This window comes from Rutilus rutilus, assembly GCF_951802725.1.
Source record: "Rutilus rutilus genome assembly, chromosome: 2".
Classification (NCBI taxonomy): domain Eukaryota; kingdom Metazoa; phylum Chordata; class Actinopteri; order Cypriniformes; family Leuciscidae; genus Rutilus; species Rutilus rutilus.
In genome coordinates, this window is record NC_140210.1 from 2,776,304 (window position 1) to 2,798,927 (window position 22,624).

General features: G+C 40.5%; 5 protein-coding genes across 8 annotated transcripts in view; 2 read left to right on the forward strand and 3 right to left on the reverse strand.

The window, feature by feature from the left end:
• The window catches only part of LOC311285512 (CD48 antigen-like), a 236,431-nt gene that overhangs the window by 163,563 nt on the left and 50,244 nt on the right, over positions 1–22,624 (reverse strand). The window lies entirely within an intron of this gene.
• Positions 4,092–5,919, forward strand: LOC311285704 (extracellular superoxide dismutase [Cu-Zn]-like). Of its 2 annotated transcripts, none has more exons than XM_084401509.1 (2): positions 4,092–4,213; positions 5,131–5,919. In XM_084401509.1, the coding sequence occupies exon 2, from the start codon at positions 5,146–5,148 to the stop codon at positions 5,800–5,802; it is 657 nt and encodes a 218-aa protein (XP_084257635.1). In that variant the 5' UTR covers positions 4,092–4,213; positions 5,131–5,145; the 3' UTR covers positions 5,803–5,919. The 2 variants fall into 2 exon arrangements, with proteins under 2 accessions (XP_084257635.1, XP_084257634.1); XM_084401508.1 differs by having other exon boundaries at positions 4,093–4,218.
• On the reverse strand, positions 9,922–11,761 carry LOC311285735 (extracellular superoxide dismutase [Cu-Zn]-like). Of its 2 annotated transcripts, none has more exons than XM_084401513.1 (2): positions 11,640–11,761; positions 9,922–10,708 (listed from the first exon to the last, which is right to left on the reverse strand). In XM_084401513.1, the coding sequence occupies exon 2, from the start codon at positions 10,691–10,693 to the stop codon at positions 10,037–10,039; it is 657 nt and encodes a 218-aa protein (XP_084257639.1). In that variant the 5' UTR covers positions 10,694–10,708; positions 11,640–11,761; the 3' UTR covers positions 9,922–10,036. The 2 variants fall into 2 exon arrangements, with proteins under 2 accessions (XP_084257639.1, XP_084257638.1); XM_084401512.1 differs by having other exon boundaries at positions 11,635–11,761.
• On the forward strand, positions 13,942–15,771 carry LOC311285673 (extracellular superoxide dismutase [Cu-Zn]-like). Of its 2 annotated transcripts, none has more exons than XM_084401449.1 (2): positions 13,942–14,078; positions 14,985–15,771. In XM_084401449.1, the coding sequence occupies exon 2, from the start codon at positions 15,000–15,002 to the stop codon at positions 15,654–15,656; it is 657 nt and encodes a 218-aa protein (XP_084257575.1). In that variant the 5' UTR covers positions 13,942–14,078; positions 14,985–14,999; the 3' UTR covers positions 15,657–15,771. The 2 variants fall into 2 exon arrangements, with proteins under 2 accessions (XP_084257575.1, XP_084257576.1); XM_084401450.1 differs by having other exon boundaries at positions 13,963–14,073.
• On the reverse strand, positions 19,758–21,577 carry LOC311285590 (extracellular superoxide dismutase [Cu-Zn]-like). The gene is given in 3 exon segments (XM_084401294.1): positions 19,758–19,898; positions 19,900–20,546; positions 21,474–21,577. Coding segments are annotated over 2 exon segments (669 nt in total). The 5' UTR covers positions 20,532–20,546; positions 21,474–21,577; the 3' UTR covers positions 19,758–19,861.

Here is a 22,624-nt window from a genome sequence, read left to right on the forward strand (position 1 = left end):
GGTTTTATGTGCGCGAGCCCTGTGTGACAGGCTGTGCTTGTGTGTAGGAATGGGCACTGGGCAGTGGGCATTCTTACTACACATGAAACACCATCGGCCGTGGCCGGGACACCAGAAAATACACTCTTTTGGGGATTTATCTGGGTAGCCGTGAAAACGGCATTTGTGTGCAGGCAAGCGGGTGACAGAACCGACTTGTTGGCTGCAGAAAACACTGGAACAGTCACATTTGCTGGAACTGGACGAGCGAATAGCTTTGGTGTGAGTCTGGCCGCAACGGGACTTAAACACGTCGTTTTCCTAGCTGTGCTAGGACGACTTCGGGGCCTCGGGCTTCACCGTAATCCTAGGTCGCGGGCCACGTACAGCGGGGCGGCGACCGGATGAGCGGGAGCGCGGTCTCGCGCTTCGGGCCTGGCGGCGCTGTGAAGTGGAGGTAGTGGACGGTGGCTGTGGCTGTGAGCTCTGAGCAGACGGTTTCGCACGGCCTGCTGCAGAGCTGGAGCGCTTCGGGAGGAAGTGCTTCATAGCCTGTGACGCTTTCTGTACCTCTGCGAATCTCTCCGCGAAATCCTTGACGGAGGATCCAAAGAGGCCTGTGGCGGAAAGCGGGGCGTCGAGGAACGCGGTGCGCTCAGACTCGGCCATTTCCGAGAGCGTCAGCCAAAGATGTCTCTCAGTAACGGTGAGAGAGGCCATATTCCGTCCAATGGCTTGCGCTGCAGACTTAGTAGCACGGAGAGCGAGGTCCGTGGCACTCCTTAAGTCCGGCACGCAGATCGCGTCAGGCCCTTCCTCATCCAGCTTACGGAGGAGATCGGCCTGGAAGATCTGAAGCGTTGCCATGGTGTGCAGCGCTGACGCAGCTTGCCCGGCGGCGGAGAAAGCGCAGCGGAGCAGGCTTGACGTCGTGCGGCAAGCTTTAGAGGGTAGGGCCGACTTAGCACGCCGTCCAGCAGAGGGCGGGCATAAGTGGGCCGCTATCGCCTCTTCGACCGGCGGCAGCGAAAGGTATCCTTTGTTCTTGGCATCGTCAACAGCGGAGAATGCCAAAGAAACAGCAGGACGCACTCTAGCCGAATAGGGGGCGTTCCAGGACTTGGCGACTTCTTCGTGTAACTCAGGAAGAAAAGGCGCCGGTCTGGACGCAGGCGAAGCGCGCTCCCCAGGCAGGAAAAATCCATCCAGCCGGTTGTGAGCGGGCTGCTCAGGCGAAGACCACTCGAGGCTCGCCGCGGCCTGTGCGAGTACTCGCGTGAGCTCCGTCTCGATGGACGCTCTCTTGCCTGAAGACATGCGGGCAGGGGGCGCGGGGTCCTCAGAGCCCGCCCAGTCCTCACTGCCTGACGCCAGGATAGAGCAGGAATCATCCTCTCCCAGCAGGGCTTCCTCATCCACGATGTCAACGGAAGCGGCGGCAGACGGCGGCCGCTGTCCGTCAGGAAGCGAGGGTGACGAAGCCGGGGAAGCAAGCGGGCGAACCGGCGAGCTTTGGCGGCTGAGGGAGGGTTCCGGGGCCCGCTGGGCACGGCGCTTTTTACGGCGCGACGCCGCGGCGGGCGGGGGAGCAGTCTCGGTGAAGAAGGCTAGGCGAGTCCTCATAGTCGCCATTGCCATCAGCTCGCAGTGAGGGCAGCCGCCGTCAGCGAGCGCGAGAGCTGCATGTTCCTCACCCAGGCAGGAAACGCAAATCACGTGGCGGTCCCCGTCGCTGAGTGTGGCTCTGCACGAGCCGCAGGAAGGCATCTTTAGAAAGACGCTAGCTCTTTTAGAATGTGTGTCGCGGCGGCGACACACACACACAAAAGTACAGAGTAATAGAAAGGATATAAGTGCCGGAAAGCGCAGCAGGAAGGAAGGAAGGCGGCGCGGCCAGCGACTTCAGTGACTCGTCCCGCTGAAGGTGCTCTCTCTCAGACGGCGCGGCTTCTTCTCCGGCTCCAGCGATGCGTGTGCTTCGCTTGAAGGATGAAAAATCAGACAATAGCTGCCTGCGAGCGGTATTTATAGGCCTAGACCACGCCCATTTCGGCGGGACGTGACGCAGCGGGCGCGAAGTGCCCTGATTGGGTCTGACGTCACGCCAGGCCTCGCTCGATAGGCTGCTGCAGTTGCCGCAGAGCAGCCAATAGGCGCGCGAGCTGTCTCGCCTATGTCTGCATGCTGCCGCAACGCGTTTTGCATTATTACAAAATTAAGGATAATTTTTGGCTTCAATATCTCGCGGAAAAAGGATTTTCCCCTAGCGTAAGATATCTTACGCAGTACGAGAGACCTCTCGTAAGAGAACACAGCTGATTCCCATCTAGGAAACACACTCAGGTGTTGAGGTTCTTTCAATCGCATGACCATCTGGTATACTGTAACCGTACATTCTATAAAGCACTCTGAGATGGGTCTTTTTTATTGAATTTCTGCAGCAAAAGATCTACAGTAAACCCAACAAAACAAAAATGTAGAGAGGCTTCAAAAGAAACTGCAGTGCAAAACACAATCTATGATCAATACAATATACTGTCTGTTGTATAAGGGCATACCTGACACATATACAATAATGCAGTTTCTGTAATTTCATCTGATGTTAGTGTTTTTATGACATTGTGCTATGATTGACTAAATCTTCCTGTTGGACGGCTGTGTTACATATGTTAGTGTTTTGAAAAATGATTTGATTTTGAGACATGTTTGCAGTGTTTTGGTAGGCATAGTGTATTATTGTATTTAGAAAATTAGTGTTGGAGTTTAGTTTACAGTGTGTGATTTTGAGCATGAAATTAACTGTTTTGCCAATTGTGTGTTGTATGTGTGTTGGTGCGTTAAGAGTTTAGGAAAGTTGTTAAAAGTATTGAAAAAATTGTCATAGCGATTGTAAAAAACTGTAATACCATCTATATTAGGGCACAGTGCATTGCAAATATTTTTGAAATCGTGCTTAATGTTTTCTAAACAAGTATTTATTTCCAGTTGAATTTTCTGATTTCCCATGGGCCCCCCCTCACTGGTTCTTGGTCCCCCCCCCCATTTATAAAATTTGTGTTAATTGTATGCATTTTGTGTTAAAGCAACAAGAAATGTGTTAATAGTATAGCTTACATAGACGGATGTAGTGCTAACTGTGTTATAGTGATGTTACATATGACACTGAAGCTTCGATGCGCGTATCACATAAGCGACACAATTTCTAGTGAAGCCCCGTATCGATGCGTGTATTGGTTTACTAGAGTCACGTGATCGATGACAAACGAAGCCTCACTTTCTGTCCAGTCACGTGCGTGTTTCGCTTCGGGTGTCAGAAGGCTCGAACTTCAGATCGTATTTAACGAGTCATTGTTGCCTCAGTCTGGTTGATATTTTCAATTATTGATATTGACATTTAAAACAGATGATCCTATCAGACAATGTCCTTATTCATTGTGTGTGTGTGTGTGTGTGTGTATGGAGAGAGAGAGAGAGAGAGAGAGAGAGAGAGAGAGAGAGAGAGAGAGAGAGAGAGAGAGAAGGCCTACATAAAATTTTATTGAATCATATAAACTTATAAGCTATTATATTTTATTGTCACACTTAAATGGGAAAATTATTTTTTTTTAATGAACAAATCAAACACAAACATGTAAGGCATTTATTTGTGCACATAACATTGAAACTATGGAGTGTGTTGTGGTTGCTTCATCTGCCAGAGCTTCTAACACAGGCTTCTGGCTGCTTTATTTTAAATAAGCACCAGATGGCGCTGTTCTCGCCGCTGTTCTCGACACTCTCGAAGCTTTGAATCTTTTCCCGGAACAGTCAGGGGAAAGCCTCAGAGATTCATGAGGCTTCATTTCCCCATCCCTACTGTGTTAAGAGTTTTGGAAAATTGTCAAAAGTATTGAAAAATCTGTCATAGCGAGCGTAAAAAAAACTATAGCAGTACCTCTTTTAATAAAAACAAAACACTGGAGAACACATTGTGCAATGCATGACAAAGAACTGAATAAACTGAGTGCTATATATAAACAGGCAAACAAAGGGAGCTAAATGAAACACAGGTGAACTTAATTAGTGACTAACAGACTATCATGGTTAACTTGTAGCTCAACATGAGTTCCTATAAGAACAGCCAAAAGGAACAGTCTCTCAACCCCAGGTCAGGACTGCACACGGATTAAGCGTTGCAGTATTTTTGTGACTGCAATATTCAGGTTCCACACGGATTGAGGACAACTTTTCAGCTGTACGGTAATGCACCTTTGCTGTTTTAGGCTTGTTTTTTTTTTTTTTTCATTCCATTTTCTCCATCAACTGACTTGATTTAGTACAACTAAAAAATTTTAGTTTAAGCAAAAGTATAGATATTGTCTTTATTTTACCTGTCCTTGTGAAAAATATCAGAATCAGACAATCTTAACTTTATATTTAATATTGAATAACATGTAGGCTACAACAGATCAAATTAAGTGTACTTTAAAGCACAACAAAAATATTTTTAAAACAATGTACTTTTAAAGTAAAACTCTTAGTTTGGCATTACTTTTTTTTTAAAAAGTGTACATGTACTTCATGTCACTCCTGCCAGCAGAAGCCCTATCATGGCCACCAGAGGGCACTTCTCCCTAGACCTTTTCCATTTCCATGAACCTTTGCCTGGACTCATTTTAGTGTGATTACATCCACCTGTATGTCATTGGTTTGTATCATAGGCACTTTGGCTGGCAGGTGCGACACTTATGAAAGTGTACATGTGTACACTTAAGTGGCTTTTTATAATTCATCAGTGTTCTTATCTGCAAGTGGACCTACAGGTAGTATTATTATTATTATTATTATTATTATACTTTCAAGATTATTTTATTTTATTATTTTCACAAGGGTACATAGCAATTCAAAAATTATAGAGTTTTCTAGACAGCAACATGGTGTCGGCCCACATCTGGTACACATGGATTACACACGGCCCAGATGTGGGCCAGATCTGGTTGCTGTCTGGGTTCTTGTATGGTTTTCTGTTGCAAACTAAGCTGGTTGTGCTATTTTTACCTAATGCAACTTCCATTCTCAAAGCTCCCTGCAACAAAGCTTTGACCTTTTATCAAAAATATTATGTTCTTAAACCAAATGGCATGATTTCACTGAATCCACTCTTCATTGTAGGCTTTAAAGATCAACATGGAGAAAATCATCCTAATATTCCCTCTGATATTGCTGGTGCTGCATATACAAGGAGGAGAGTTACACAAACCTCCAGTTTGTTTGCCTGCCGAAGCTCCACAGCCGGAAGTCGTGGAGTTCGACAACACAATCTATGCCACTTGTGAAGTAACTCCCAGCCCCAATTTGCCACGTAACCAGCCAAAGATCTTTGGGCAAATCCTCTTCAAGCAGGTCTTCCCCAATGGAGATTTAGAAGTGAAAATCAACCTCCGTGGTTTGCCTGCCGTCGATCGTCAAGAGCGTGCCATGCACGTCCATCAGTATGGAGACCTCAGTCAAGGCTGCATCACTGTTGGTCCTCATTATAATCCAAACGGCGTTGACCACCCTCATCATCCTGGAGACCTGGGCAACTTTGCTTCCGAGAAAGGAGTTATAAGGCAGTTCCTGACGCTTCCAGACGCCAAGCTCTTTGGGCCTTATTCCATTCTGGGACGAGCAGTGGTGGTTCATGAGAAGGAGGATGATCTGGGAATGGGTTCAGATGAGGAGAGTAAACTCAGTGGGAATGCTGGAGAGATAATTGCTCTCGGTGTGATTGGTATGACTACTCCAAGTCTGTGGCAGAAGACTGAAGTGCCCCCCAAGAAAATATGTGGAGGAAGGCACTGAGAGTCAAAGATGAGGGAGTCGGATATGGTGGAAGGGCAGATTCAAATAGGATAATCATGATTTTCCTTGTGTATTCTTTGTATGTGTCCTACATTAAAGTATATTTCATAACCTGAACATTCCCATGTTTTTTTTCCTGGTCTTTTCAGAGGCTTTTTGGCCATAGCTTCCAATAGTAAATGCACTCTTAAAAATAAATGTAGGGTGAATGCAGGCAAAGTGGGCCGTTTAGTTTGATTTACTGTGCTGGATGGGTTAACACTTTAAGAGCATGACAATGGCCTTTAATTGAAGATACACTTTCTTTAAATGAGACAATGGTTTTGGTTGACGTAATATGACACTGGAGGGTGTGGCTACATCTCAAGGGAGGACACCCTTATTGTTCAAGGTAGACATAACCTCTGACGTAAGATTTTATTTTCTAAATAAGGTTTCTCACTAAATGTCAACAAATGGTATATTATTCTGACAGTTTGTTAGTACAATTAACAGGGAATCAAAATGCAAAAAAAATGTCTTGGTTTTCTTGTAAGGTGTTTAAATCTACAATATGTAAGATTTTTTTTTTGTAATAAAATGACCAAAAATCACTTGCAAAGTGTGATATATTTCCTGCAGTTGTGTACTTCCAGTATCTCAAAAGTTCCCAAAGATTTTTAATTTCAGAGAAATTCCAATTTTAAATTAAAGCTGCAAGCAGCATTTATCGGGGTTCTAGCATTTAAGGCCTTTAAGCACAAATGCATAAAAAGACTAAGTTTTATTTGGCAACCATTTAACCACTGACATCATACATGGAAAAGACCATTTCCAGCCAATTTAACATAGGAAATATGTTTTTCAAAGCTTTTTAACAGTTATAGCGCCACCTATGGTCCTATCTCCATACAATTGTGCATGCTTGTTTACAATGTTATTTCACATATGCTCACCAATTTTCGTTAAGTTCTGAGTTTTCGTTTAGGATTTATAGGCTTTCGAGTGAATTTTGCCACGGCCATTTTCTTAATGACCCTATTATAGCCATCCAAATGCAAAAGTTTTAGCACTTCGTGCTTGAACCTCTAATAATGGCTTATCCATGTTCACTTGTCGCCTGTCAATGACGTAATATCCGCGTTATCTCTGGTTTCCGCTCGTACTGCCATAGTAACCATGGCTAGCGGCACGCTCATGGAGTTGTTTCGTTTAAACATTATGGACCATGGCAAGCAGACTTTGGGACAAAAGGAGAACTAAAACGAGGATCAATATCGGCGTGGTGTTTTCGAGATGCCGCAAACTTTGACTTGACAGAGGTGTCTTGCATGTACTTTATTAGACAGTTGAGCAAATGTACATAAAACTAATCAATGTCATATAGCTCAACATGATGAAATGTTAGAATATGATCAGTATGTTATTCTAATGTTCATCTAGCTTACTGCTAGTCTCATACAGACAAACAAACGCATAGAATAACATTTGAACTTTCAACACACTCAAATGCAGTTTAGTGTGATAGTGTAGACCAAGTGAAACAGCGCTGCGTTATCTCACAAGTTTAATTCGCCAAATAAACTGACTTGTTAACCCTTTTCCACCAAGGCAGTGCTGGTGCTGGTTCAGAGCTAGAGCCTAGTTTCAAATGGGTTCTTTGTTTTTCGACACCCAAAGCACCAGCTCTGAACCAGGAAAAGTGGTTCTTAAGTAGCACCAAAACATTGCTGGTCTAGAAGTAAGAACCGCTTGCGTCAGGGGCTGGGGGCGGGGTTACCGTGACCAACAAGACCAACAGAAACTTGTGACCGCCATTTTTTCAAATAGCAGTGTAACGTAAACTGGGTATTGAACATTAACATTAACTCAAATGATATATAGGGAATTTTAATAATTAATCATGAATATGATTAATATATTGCATATTACAGTTATATCAATAATCTTATTTCAGATCGAGTTCATGAGATAACTTTAATGGAATTAATTTAGTTATCAAACAATCTGTTTGTCCAGCAAACAGCCGTAAGATTAACTTCTCAACTTCTCAATAAAGTTATCACTTCTTATAAATTCCAAGAAAGATAAATTTTCTGGCCGTGAACATTAATCCTTCTTGTGTTCATAAAATTAAACTACTCAACGTAGTAAATAATAAAAGCTTTTGTAGCCTGGATCTTATTTTCATTGACTTTGTAATATGAGCAGACAGAATCAATCAAGAATACTAAGGGTTTTAATAAATGTCAAAACTACAGAATATACGAACTACACCATGAACACGGATTATAAGTCTATGTACATAATATACAGTTAAACAATACAAGATAACAAATAACAGTGAGAGGGAGAATAAAATGATCAGAATTATAGAAAGATAGAATGAGAGAGGGAGAGAGGATGAGCGAGAGAAAGTGAAAGCAAAATAGGAAGAGATCACAGTATGATCGCAGTAGACTAAATCACAGACAGTAACCTTTTGAAAGACAACAAGGAATCAAATCACCTTGAAAAAGGGAATGGACAACTTTAAGCAGCTTTTAAAAGCTCGATTATACTCGCATATAGTCTGTGGTGTTACAAGAAAACCAAGACATTTTTTTGCATTTTGATTCCCTGTTAAAGGAGCTGTATGTGAGAAATGTATTTCAATTAATCATAAAATGGCCCTGATATGTCACTAGACATTAAGAAATCATGTTCATTTCAAATACTTATATCACTGACAACAGTAGAACGGCTAGGATATTGTCATTTAAAAAGTGAAGTTGCAGCCCTCAACTGATGTTGATGTTGTCATCGTGTGTTTTGGCCTGAAGCTCCACCCTCCACCTATCTACCAATCACGAAGTCAGTAGTGTTTCGGCATCCGGGTTGCCAGCTCTGCTCTAGTTACCACAGCTGCAGCTACAAACTGCAGCCTACGTTCCTGCTGGATCCTGCAGCCTATCTGGCAACCTCGAGTCAGGGGGGAGGGGGTATTTGAAAGTGATTGCAGTACCAGTTTTGGCAACAATCTTACATACAGCTCCTTTAACTGTAGTAACAAACTGTCAGAATAATATACCCATTTGTTGACATTTAGCGAGAAACCTTATAATTTAGAAAATAAAATCTTATGTCAGAGGTTATGTCTACCTTGAACAATAAGGGTGTCCTACCTTGAGATGTAGCCACATACTCCAGTGTCATATTGCATCAACCAAAACCATTGTATCATTAGGCTTGTTTGAGATGAGCAAAATCTGCGCACAACCGATCACCGGTCATCAGCACGAGATGCATGCCGGTTAGAAATGTGTCCGAGTGCGGTCCGCCTTGCTCTGATGTCATGCTGACGTATGTAAAAAATCTCTCGCGAGCGCAAGGCAGACGTGTCGGATTCTGCAGTCGAGCGCAGTTGCTCTCCACTGACTGCGCTGATCAAAAGCATGATGGGAAACAACTTGCTGACGACACAGCTTAATGCTCATTGGTTTAAACCACTGTGATGTAATGTTCTCTTTTAAGAACATTTTTAAAACTCTGATATCATGTTTTATGTGTATATGTTACGTGTGAATATTCCCAAACTATCTGACAGTGCGATCTCTTTGGGTTATGCAATTTAATTTTTATAAAAAAATAAAAACACATACCTGTACTAAAGAAAAAAAATGAATGATAAACATGTATTTGGAATGGAATTAAATTACAAGTACTTGTTGTCATTGTCTTATTTATTTTCATATAAGAGCAACAGAACTTGAAATACACCCAGTTTATTAGCAACAATGTGCACGAGCGTGAATCCCGCGATATCCATCTTTGATCTCGCAGGTGTCAGATCCACTACGAGAAGAGAGATCTGTCCGGCTTGCCTGTGCTTTTTTCACTCCTCCCCTCACTGCAGTCGCATACTATGCATACATTTCAGGCAAGGCGCCTCTCAAACAAGCCTATTTAAAGAAATAGTGCATCTTTAATTAAAGGCCATTGTCATGCTCTTAAAGTGTTAACCCATCGAGCACAGTAAATCAAACTAAACGGCCCACTTTGCCTGCATTCACCCTACATTTATTTTTAAGAGTGCATTTACTATTGGAAGCTATGGCCAAAAAGCCTCTGAAAAGACCAAGAAAAAAAAACATGGGAGTGTTCATGTTATGAAATATACTTTAATGTAGGACACATACAAAGAATACACAAGGAAAATCATGATTATCCTATTTGAATCTGCCCTTCCACCATATCCGACTCCCTCATCTTTGACTCAGTGCCTTCCTCCACATATTTTCTTGGGGGGAACTTCAGTCTTCTGCCACAGACTTGGAGTAGTAATACCAATCACACCGAGAGCAATTATCTCTCCAGCATTCCCACTGAGTTTACTCTCCTCATCTGAACCCATTCCCAGATCATCCTCCTTCTCATGAACCACCACCGCACGTCCCAGAATGGAATAAGGCCCAAAGAGCTTGGCGTCTGGAAGCGTCAGGAACTGCCTTATAACTCCTTTCTCGGAAGCAAAGTTGCCCAGGTCTCCAGGATGATGAGGGTGGTCAACGCCGTTTGGATTATAATGAGGACCAACAGTGATGCAGCCTTGACTGAGGTCTCCATACTGATGGATGTGCATGGCACGCTCTTGACGATCGACGGCAGGCAAACCACGGAGGTTGATTTTCACTTCTAAATCTCCATTGGGGAAGACCTGCTTGAAGAGGATTTGCCCAAAGATCTTTGGCTGGTTACGTGGCAAATTGGGGCTGGGAGTTACTTCACAAGTGGCATAGATTGTGTTGTCGAACTCCACGACTTCCGGCTGTGGAGCTTCGGCAGGCAAACAAACTGGAGGTTTGTGTAACTCTCCTCCTTGTATATGCAGCACCAGCAATATCAGAGGGAATATTAGGAAGATTTTCTCCATGTTGATCTTTAAAGCCTACAATGAAGAGTGGATTCAGTGAAATCATGCCATTTGGTTTAAGAACGTAATATTTTTGATAAAAGGTCAAAGCTTTGTTGCAGGGAGCTTTCAGAATGGAAGTTGCATTAGGTAAAATAGCACAACCAGATTAGTTTGCAACAGAAAACCATACAAGAACCCAGACAGCAACCAGATCTGGCCCACATCTGGGCCGTGTGTAATCCATGTGTACCAGATGTGGGCCGACACCATGTTGCTGTCTAGAAAACTCTATAATTTTTGAATTGCTATGTACCCTTGTGAAAATAATAAAATAAAAGAATCTTGAAAGTATAATAATAATAATAATAATAATAATAATAATAATAATAATACCTGTAGGTCCACTTGCAGATAAGAACACTGATGAATTATAAAAAGCCACTTAAGTGTACACACGTACACTTTCATAAGCGTCACACCTGCCAGCTAAAGTGCCTATGATACAAACCAATGACATACAGGTGGATGTAATCACTAAAATGAGTCCAGGCAAAGGTTCATGGAAATGGAAAAGGTCTAGGCAGAAGTGCCCTCTGGTGGCCATGATAGGGCTTCTGCTGGCAGGAGTGACATGAAATACATGTACACTTAAAAAAAAGAAAAGAAAAAGAGTAATGCCAAACTAAGAGTTTTATTTTAAAAGTACATTAGGTTTTAAAAATCTTTTTGTTGTGCTTTAAAGTACACTTAATTTGATCTGTTGTAGCCTACATGTTATTCAATATTAAATATAAAAGTTAAGATTTTCTGATTCTGATATTTTTCACAAGGACAGGTAAAATAAAAAGACAATATCTATACTTTTGCGTAAACTAACATTTTTTTAGTTGTACTAAATCAAGTCAGTTGATAAAAAAAAATAAAAAAAAAACAAGCCTAAAACAGCAAAGGTGCATTACCGTACAGCTGAAAAGTTGTCCTCAATCCGTGTGGAACCTGAATATTGCAATCACAAAAATACTACAACGCTTAATCCGTGTGCAGTCCTGACCTGGGGTTGAGAGACTGTTGCTTTTGGCTGCTCTTATAGGAACTCATGTTGAGCTACAAGTTAACCATGATAGTCTGTTAGTCACTAATTAAGTTCACCTGTGTTTCATTTTGCTCCCTTTGTTTGCCTGTTTATATATAGCACTCAGTTTATTCAGTTCTTTGTCATGCATTGCACAATGTGTTCTCCAGTGTTTTGTTTTTATTAAAAGAAGTACTGCTATAGTTTTTTTTACGCTCGCTATGACAGATTTTTCAATACTTTTGACAATTTTCCAAAACTCTTAACACAGTTAGCACTACATCCGTCTATGTAAGCTATACTATTAACACATTTCTTGTTGCTTTAACACAAAATGCATACAATTAACACAAATTTTATAAATGGGGGGGGGCACAGGGGGGACCAAGAACCAGTGAGGGGGGGCCCATGGGAAATCAGAAAATTCAACTGGAAATAAATACTTGTTTAGAAAACATTAAGCACGATTTCAAAAATATTTGCAATGCACTGTGCCCTAATATAGATGGTATTACAGTTTTTTACAATCGCTATGACAATTTTTTCAATACTTTTAACAACTTTCCTAAACTCTTAACGCACCAACACACATACAACACACAATTGGCAAAACAGTTAATTTCATGCTCAAAATCACACACTGTAAACTAAACTCCAACACTAATTTTCTAAATACAATAATACACTATAGCCCCTTTCACACAGCGCTTTGAACCCGGGAAATTGCCGGCAAATTGCCAGAGCGCCTTCTGTGTGGACGCAAACACGACCCGGGATTGATGCCGGGATCGATGCCGTGTTGGGGACCTAGTAACATTGCCGTGTTCAGTCCCGGAACTCGCGCTGTGTGAACAAAAGCCGTAATATTGCCGTGTCGTAGTGATGACGCTAAAGCCGGGATCGTTTGCAAGCTGTCAAACGGTACGTAAAGCGCAAGTTTATGATCGAATCAGAGAAAAAAATGCAAAAGCGTGGTTTCTCTCGAGAGAGATCGCAGCTCATAAGCAAACTTAAGAGATTACAACTTTACAAGTCACATCGATGTCACGTGTCTTTCCGGGACATACACGGGTTGTGTGTGAACGCGCTCTCTGATTCCGGGAAATCACTGGCAGTGTGAATGAACCAAAATCAAACGAACCCGGGTCAAATCCCGGGTCACTTTATCCGTGTATTTTCCGGAATCTCTGTGTGAAAGGGGCTTATGCCTACCAGAACACTGCAAACATGTCTCAAAATCAAATCATTTTTCAAAACACTAACATATGTAACACAGCTGTCCAACAGGAAGATTTAGTCAATCATAGCACAATGTCATAAAAACACTAACATCAGATGGAATTACAGAAACTGCATTATTGTATATGTGTCAGGTATGCCCTTATACAACAGACAGTATATTGTATTGATCATAGATTGTGTTTTGCACTGCAGTTTCTTTTGAAGCCTCTCTACATTTTTGTTTTGTTGGGTTTACTGTAGATCTTTTGCTGCAGAAATTCAATAAAAAAAGACCCATCTCAGAGTGCTTTATAGAATGTACGGTTACAGTATACCAGATGGTCATGCGATTGAAAGAACCTCAACACCTGAGTGTGTTTCCTAGATGGGAATCAGCTGTGATTTATATTATTGCATAACTCAATCAGCTGTTTCTCAGTAACAATAGGATAAAATACAGGGGCTATATTTGTGTTTCAATTCACAATATAAACAGCTGTTTACCTTGACTTTAGCCTGTTAGGTTTAGAACATGGTGTTATCTGTTCTGACATAGTGTTAAAGCATTGGAAAATTTGGCAGTAAAAATCCATTGGTTTGGTCTTGTTTGAGCTTGTGTGTGAAAGAAGTTCAAGCATTTTAAATTTGTGTTAATTGTATGCATTTTGTGTTAAAGCAACAAGAAATGTGTTAATAGTATAGCTTACATAGACGGATGTAGTGCTAACTGTGTTAAGAGTTTTGGAAAATTGTTAAAAGTATTGAAAAATCTGTCATAGTGATCATAAAAAAACTATAGCAGTACTTCTTTTAATAAACACAAAACACTGGAAAACACATTGTGCAATGCATGACAAAGAACTGAATAAACTGAGTGCTATATATAAACAGGCAAACAAAGGGAGCTAAATGAAACACAGGTGAACTTAATTAGTGACTAACAGACTATCATGGTTAACTTGTAGCTCAACATGAGTTCCTATAAGAGCAGCCAAAAGCAACAGTCTCTCAACCCCAGGTCAGGACTGCACACGGATTAAGCGTTGTAGTATTTTTGTGACTGCAATATTCAGGTTCCACACGGATTGAGGACAACTTTTCAGCTGTACGGTAATGCACCTTTGCTGTTTTAGCCTTCTCCATTCCATTTTCTCCATCAACTGACTTGATTTAGTACAACTAAAAAAAGTTAGTTTACACAAAAGTATAGATATTGTCTTTTTATTTTACCTGTCCTTGTGAAAAAATATCAGAATCAGAAAATCTTAACTTTATATTTAATATTGAATAACATGTAGGCTACAACAGATCAAATTAAGTGTACTTTAAAGCACAACAAAAAGATTTTTAAAACAATGTACTTTTAAAGTAAAACTCTTAGTTTGGCATTACTTTTTTTTTTTTTTTAAAGTGTACATGTACTTCATGTCACTCCTGCCAGCAGAAGCCCTATCATGGCCACCAGAGGGCACTTCTCCCTAGACCTTTTCCATTTCCATGAACCTTTGCCTGGACTCATTTTAGTGTGATTACATCCTCCTGTATGTCATTGGTTTGTATCATAGGCACTTTAGCTGGCAGGTGTGATGCTTATGAAAGTGTACGTGTGTACACTTAAGTGGCTTTTTATAATTCATCAGTGTTCTTATCTGCAAGTGGACCTACAGGTTTTTTATTATTATTATTATTATTATTATTGTACTTTCAAGATTTTTTATTTTATTATTTTCACAAGGGTACATAGCAATTCAAAAATTATAGAGTTTTCTAGACAGCAACATGGTGTCGGCCCACATCTGGTACACATGGATTACACACGGCCCAGATGTGGGCCGGATCTGGTTGCTGTCTGGGTTCTTGTATGGTTTTCTGTTGCAAACTAATCTGGTTGTGCTATTTTACCTAATGCAACTTCCATTCTCAAAGCTCCCTGCAACAAAGCTTTGACCTTTTATCAAAAATATTACGTTCTTAAACCAAATGGCATGATTTCACTGAATCCACTCTTCATTGTAGGCTTTAAAGATCAACATGGAGAAAATCATCCTAATATTCCCTCTGATATTGCTGGTGCTGCATATACAAGGAGGAGAGTTACACAAACCTCCAGTTTGTTTGCCTGCCGAAGCTCCACAGCCGGAAGTCGTGGAGTTCGACAACACAATCTATGCCACTTGTGAAGTAACTCCCAGCCCCAATTTGCCACGTAACCAGCCAAAGATCTTTGGGCAAATCCTCTTCAAGCAGGTCTTCCCCAATGGAGATTTAGAAGTGAAAATCAACCTCCGTGGTTTGCCTGCCGTCGATCGTCAAGAGCGTGCCATGCACATCCATCAGTATGGAGACCTCAGTCAAGGCTGCATCACTGTTGGTCCTCATTATAATCCAAACGGCATTGACCACCCTCATCATCCTGGAGACCTGGGCAACTTTGCTTCCGAGAAAGGAGTTATTAGGCAGTTCCTGACGCTTCCAGACGCCAAGCTCTTTGGGCCTTATTCCATTCTGGGACGTGCGGTGGTGGTTCATGAGAAGGAGGATGATCTGGGAATGGGTTCAGATGAGGAGAGTAAACTCAGTGGGAATGCTGGAGAGATAATTGCTCTCGGTGTGATTGGTATTACTACTCCAAGTCTGTGGCAGAAGACTGAAGTTCCCCCCAAGAAAATATGTGGAGGAAGGCACTGAGAGTCAAAGATGAGGGAGTCGGATATGGTGGAAGGGCAGATTCAAATAGGATAATCATGATTTTCCTTGTGTATTCTTTGTATGTGTCCTACATTAAACTATATTTCATAACATGAACACTCCCATGTTTTTTTCTTGGTCTTTTCAGAGGCTTTTTGGCCATAGCTTCCAATAGTAAATGCACTCTTAAAAATAAATGTAGGGTGAATGCAGGCAAAGTGGGCCGTTTAGTTTGATTTACTGTGCTCGATGGGTTAACACTTTAAGAGCATGACAATGGCCTTTAATTAAAGATGCACTATTTCTTTAAATAGGCTTGTTTGAGAGGCGCCTTGCCTGAAATGTATGCATAGTATGCGACTGCAGTGAGGGGAGGAGTGAAAAAAGCGCAGGCAAGCCGGACAGATCTCTCTTCTCGTAGTGGATCTGACACCTGCGAGATCAAAGATGGATATCGCGGGATTCACGCTCGTGCACATTGTTGCTAATAAACTGGGTGTATTTCAAGTTCTGTTGCTCTTATATGAAAATAAATAAAATAAGACAATGACAACAAGTACTTGTAATTTAATTCCATTCCAAATACATGTTTATCATTCATTTTTTTTCTTTAGTACAGGTATGTGTTTTTATTTTTTTATAAAAATTAAATTGCATAAACCAAAGAGATCGCACTGTCAGATAGTTTGGGAATATTCACACGTAACATATACACATAAAACATGATATCAGAGTTTTAAAAATGTTCTTAAAAGAGAACATTACATCACAGTGGTTTAAACCAATGAGCATTAAGCTGTGTCGTCAGCAAGTTGTTTCCCATCATGCTTTTGATCAGCGCAGTCAGTGGAGAGCAACTGCGCTCGACTGCAGAATCCGACACGTCTGCCTTGCGCTCGCGAGAGATTTTTTACATACGTCAGCATGACATCAGAGCAAGGCGGACCGCACTCGGACACATTTCTAACCGGCATGCATCTCGTGCTGATCACCGGTGATCGGTTGTGCGCAGATTTTGCTCATCTCAAACAAGCCTAATGATACAATGGTTTTGGTTGATGCAATATGACACTGGAGTATGTGGCTACATCTCAAGGTAGGACACCCTTATTGTTCAAGGTAGACATAACCTCTGACATAAGATTTTATTTTCTAAATTATAAGGTTTCTCGCTAAATGTCAACAAATGGGTATATTATTCTGACAGTTTGTTACTACAGTTAAAGGAGCTGTATGTAAGATTGTTGCCAAAACTGGTACTGCAATCACTTTCAAATACCCCCTCCCCCCGACTCGAGGTTGCCAGATAGGCTGCAGGATCCAGCAGGAACGTAGGCTGCAGTTTGTAGCTGCAGCTGTGGTAACTAGAGCAGAGCTGGCAACCCGGATGCCGAAACACTACTGACTTCGTGATTGGTAGATAGGTGGAGGGTGGCGCTTCAGGCCAAAACACAAGATGACAACATCAACATCAGTTGAGGGCTGCAACTTCACTTTTTAAATGACAATATCCTAGCCGTTCTACTGTTGTCAGTGATATAAGTATTTGAAATGAACATGATTTCTTAATGTCTAGTGACATATCAGGGCCATTTTATGATTAATTGAAATACATTTCTCACATACAGCTCCTTTAACAGGGAATCAAAATGCAAAAAAATGTCTTGGTTTTCTTGTAACACCACAGACTATATGCGAGTATAATCGAGCTTTTAAAAGCTGCTTAAAGTTGTCCATTCCCTTTTTCAAGGTGATTTGATTCCTTGTTGTCTTTCAAAAGGTTACTGTCTGTGATTTAGTCTACTGCGATCATACTGTGATCTCTTCCTATTTTGCTTTCACTTTCTCTCGCTCATCCTCTCTCCCTCTCTCATTCTATCTTTCTATAATTCTGATCATTTTATTCTCCCTCTCACTGTTATTTGTTATCTTGTATTGTTTAACTGTATATTATGTACATAGACTTATAATCCGTGTTTATGGTGTAGTTCGTATATTCTGTAGTTTTGACATTTATTAAAACCCTTAGTATTCTTGATTGATTCTGTCTGCTCATATTGCAATATTTGTCAATGAAAATAAGATCCAGGCTACAAAAGCTTTTATTATTTACTACGTTGAGTAGTTTTATTTTATGAACACAAGAAGGATTAATGTTCACGGCCAGAAAATGTATCTTTCTTGGAATTTATAAGAAGTGATAACTTTATTGAGAAGTTGAGAAGTTAATCTTACGGCTGTTTGCTGGACAAACAGATTGTTTGATCACTAAATTAATTCCATTAAAGTTATCTCATGAACTCGATCTGAAATAAGATTATTGATATAACTGTAATATGCAATATATTAATCATATTCATGATTAATTATTAAAATTCCCTATATATAATTTGAGTTAATGTTCAATACCCAGTTTACGTTACACTGCTATTTGAAAAATGGCGGTCACAAGTTTCTGTTCGTCTTGTTGGTCACGGTAACCCCGCTCCCAGCCCCTGACGCAAGCGGTTCTTACTTCTAGACCAGCAATGTTTTGGTGCTACTCAAGAACCACTTTTCCTGGTTCAGAGCTGGTGCTTTGGGTGTCGAAAAACAAAGAACCCATTTGAAACTAGGCTCTAGCTCTGAACCAGCACCAGCACTGCCTTGGTGGAAAAGGGTTAACAAGTCAGTTTATTTGGCGAATTAAACTTGTGAGATAACGCAGCGCTGTTTCACTTGGTCTACACTATCACACTAAACTGCATTTGAGTGTGTTGAAAGTTCAAATGTTATTCTATGCGTTTGTTTGTCTGTATGAGACTAGCAGTAAGCTAGATGAACATTAGAATAACATACTGATCATATTCTAACATTTCATCATGTTGAGCTATATGACATTGATTAGTTTTATGTACATTTGCTCAACTGTCTAATAAAGTGTATGCAAGACGCCTCTGTCAAGTCGAAGTTTGCGGCATCTCGAAAACACCACGCCGATATTGATCCTCGTTTTAGTTCTCCTTTTGTCCCAAAGTCTGCTTGCCATGGTCCATAATGTAACTGCATAACTGCTAGCCATGGTTACTATGGCAGTACGAGCGGAAACCAGGGATAACGCGGATATTACGTCATGGACAGGCGACAAGTGAACATGGACGAGCCATTATTAGAGGTTCAAGCACGAAGTGCTAAAACTTTTGAATTTGGATGGCTATAATAGGGTCATTTAGAAAATGGGCGTGGCAAAATTCACTCGAAAGCCTATAAATCCTAAACGAAAACTCAGAACTTAACGAAAATTGGTGAGCATATGTGAAATAACACTGTAAACAAGCATGCACAATTGTATGGAGATCAGACCATAGGTGGCGCTATAACTGTTAAAAAGCTTTGAAAAACATATTTCCTATGTTAAATTGGCTGGAAATGGTCTTTTCCATGTATGATGTCAGTGGTTAAATGGTTGCCAAATAAAACTTAGTCTTTTTATGCATTTGTGCTTAAAGGCCTTAAATGCTAGAACCCCGATAAATGCTGCTTGCAGCTTTAATTTAAAATTGGAATTTCTCTGAAATTAAAAATCTTTGGGAACTTTTGAGATACTGGAAGTACACAACTGCAGGAAATATATCACACTTTGCAAGTGATTTTTGGTCATTTTATTACAAAAAATCTTACATATTGTAGATTTAAACACCTTACAAGAAAACCAAGACATTTTTTTTGCATTTTGATTCCCTGTTAATTGTACTAACAAACTATCAGAATAATATACCATTTGACATTTAGCAAGAAACCTTATAATTTAGAAAATAAAATCTTACGTCAGAGGTTATGTCTACCTTGAACAATAAGGGTGTCCTCCCTTGACATGTAGCCACACCCTCCAGTGTCATATTACGTCAACCAAAACCATTGTCTCATTTACAGAAATAGTGTATCTTCAATTAAAGGCCATTGTCATGCTCTTAAAGTGTTAACCCATCGAGCACAGTAAATCAAACTAAACGGCCCACTTTGCCTGCATTCACCCTACATTTATTTTTAAGAGTGCATTTACTATTGGAAGCTATGGCCAAAAAGCCTCTGAAAAGACCAGGAAAAAAAAACATGGGAATGTTCAGGTTATGAAATATACTTTAATGTAGGACACATACAAAGAATACACAAGGAAAATCATGATTATCCTATTTGAATCTGCCCTTCCACCATATCCGACTCCCTCATCTTTGACTCTCAGTGCCTTCCTCCACATATTTTCTTGGGGGGCACTTCAGTCTTCTGCCACAGACTTGGAGTAGTTATACCAATCACACCGAGAGCAATTATCTCTCCAGCATTCCCACTGAGTTTACTCTCCTCATCTGAACCCATTCCCAGATCATCCTCCTTCTCATGAACCACCACTGCTCGTCCCAGAATGGAATAAGGCCCAAAGAGCTTGGCGTCTGGAAGCGTCAGGTACTGCCTTATAACTCCTTTCTCGGAAGCAAAGTTGCCCAGGTCTCCAGGATGATGAGGGTGGTCAACGCCGTTTGGATTATAATGAGGACCAACAGTGATGCAGCCTTGACTGAGGTCTCCATACTGATGGATGTGCATGGCACGCTCTTGACGATCGACGGCAGGCAAACCACGGAGGTTGATTTTCACTTCTAAATCTCCATTGGGGAAGACCTGCTTGAAGAGGATTTGCCCAAAGATCTTTGGCTGGTTACGTGGCAAATTGGGGCTGGGAGTTACTTCACAAGTGGCATAGATTGTGTTGTCGAACTCCACGACTTCCGGCTGTGGAGCTTCGGCAGGCAAACAAACTGGAGGTTTGTGTAACTCTCCTCCTTGTATATGCAGCACCAGCAATATCACAGGGAATATTAGGAAGATTTTCTCCATGTTGATCTTTAAAGCCTACAATGAAGAGTGGATTCAGTGAAATCATGTCATTTGGTTGTACGTAATATTTTTGATAAAAGGTCAAAGCTTTGTTGCAGGGAGCTTTGAGAATGGAAGTTGCATTAGGTAAAATAGCACAACCAGATTAGTTTGCAACAGAAAACCATACAAGAACCCAGACAGCAACCAGATCTGGCCCACATCTGGGCCGTGTGTAATCCATGTGTACCAGATGTGGGCCGACACCATGTTGCTGTCTAGAAAACTCTATAATTTTTGAATTGCTATGTACCCTTGTGAAAATAATAAAATAATCTTGAAAGTATAATAATAATAATAATAATAATAATAATAATAATAATACCCGTAGGTCCACTTGCAGATAAGAACACTGATGAATTATAAAAAGCCACTTAAGTGTACACACGTACACTTTCATAAGTGTAGCACCTGCCAGCCAAAGTGCCTATGATACAAACCAATGACATACAGGAGGATGTAATCACTAAAATGAGTCCAGGCAAAGGTTCATGGAAATGGAAAAGGTCTAGGGAGAAGTGCCCTCTGGTGGCCATGATAGGGCTTCTGCTGGCAGGAGTGACATGAAATACATGTACACTTAAAAAAAAAAAAAAGAAAAAGAGTAACGCCAAACTAAGAGTTTTATTTTAAAAGTACATTAGGTTTTAAAAATCTTTTTGTTGTGCTTTAAAGTACACTTAATTTGATCTGTTGTAGCCTACATGTTATTCAGTATTAAATATAAAAGTTAAGATTTTCTGATTCTGATATTTTTCACAAGGACAAGTAAAATAAAAAGACAATATCTATACTTTTGCTTAAACTAACATTTTTTTAGTTGTACTAAATCAAGTCAGTTGATGGAGAAAATGGAATGAAAAAAAAAAAAAAAAAAAGCCTAAAACAGCAAAGGTGCATTACCGTACAGCTGAAAAGTTGTCCTCAATCCGTGTGGAACCTGAATATTGCAATCACAAAAATACTACAACGCTTAATCCGTGTGCAGTCCTGACCTGGGGTTGAGAGACTGTTGCTTTTGGCTGCTCTTATAGGAACTCATGTTGAGCTACAAGTTAACCATGACAGTCTGTTAGTCACTAATTAAGTTCACCTGTGTTTCATTTTGCTCCCTTTGTTTGCCTGTTTATATATAGCACTCAGTTTATTCAGTTCTTTGTCATGCATTGCACAACGTGTTCTCCAGTGTTTTGTTTTTATTAAAAGAAGTACTGCTATAGTTTTTTTACGCTCGCTATGACAGATTTTTCAATACTTTTGACAATTTTCCAAAACTCTTAACACAGTTAGCACTACATCCGTCTATGTAAGCTATACTATTAACACATTTCTTGTTGCTTTAACACAAAATGCATACAATTAACACAAATTTTATAAATGGGGGGGGGGCACAGGGGGGACCAAGAACCAGTGAGGGGGGGCCCATGGGAAATCAGAAAATTCACCTGGAAATAAATACTTGTTTAGAAAACATTAAGCGCGATTTCAAAAATATTTGCAATGCACTGTGCCCTAATATAGATGGTATTACAGTTTTTTACAATCGCTATGACAATTTTTTCAATACTTTTAACAACTTTCCTAAACTCTTAACGCACCAACACACATACAACACACAATTGGCAAAACAGTTAATTTCATGCTCAAAATCACACACTGTAAACTAAACTCCAACACTAATTTTCTAAATACAATAATACACTATGCCTACCAAAACACTGCAAACATGTCTCAAAATCAAATCATTTTTCAAAACACTAACATATGTAACACAGCCGTCCAACAGGAAGATTTAGTCAATCATAGCACAATGTCATAAAAACACTAACATCAGATGGAATTACAGAAACTGCATTATTGTATATGTGTCAGGTATGCCCTTATACAACAGACAGTATATTGTATTGATCATAGATTGTGTTTTGCACTGCAGTTTCTTTTGAAGCCTCTCTACATTTTTGTTTTGTTGGGTTTACTGTAGATCTTTTGCTGCAGAAATTTTTTTGTAGTGGATGTAGTGCTAACTGTGTTAAGAGTTTTGGAAAATTGTTAAA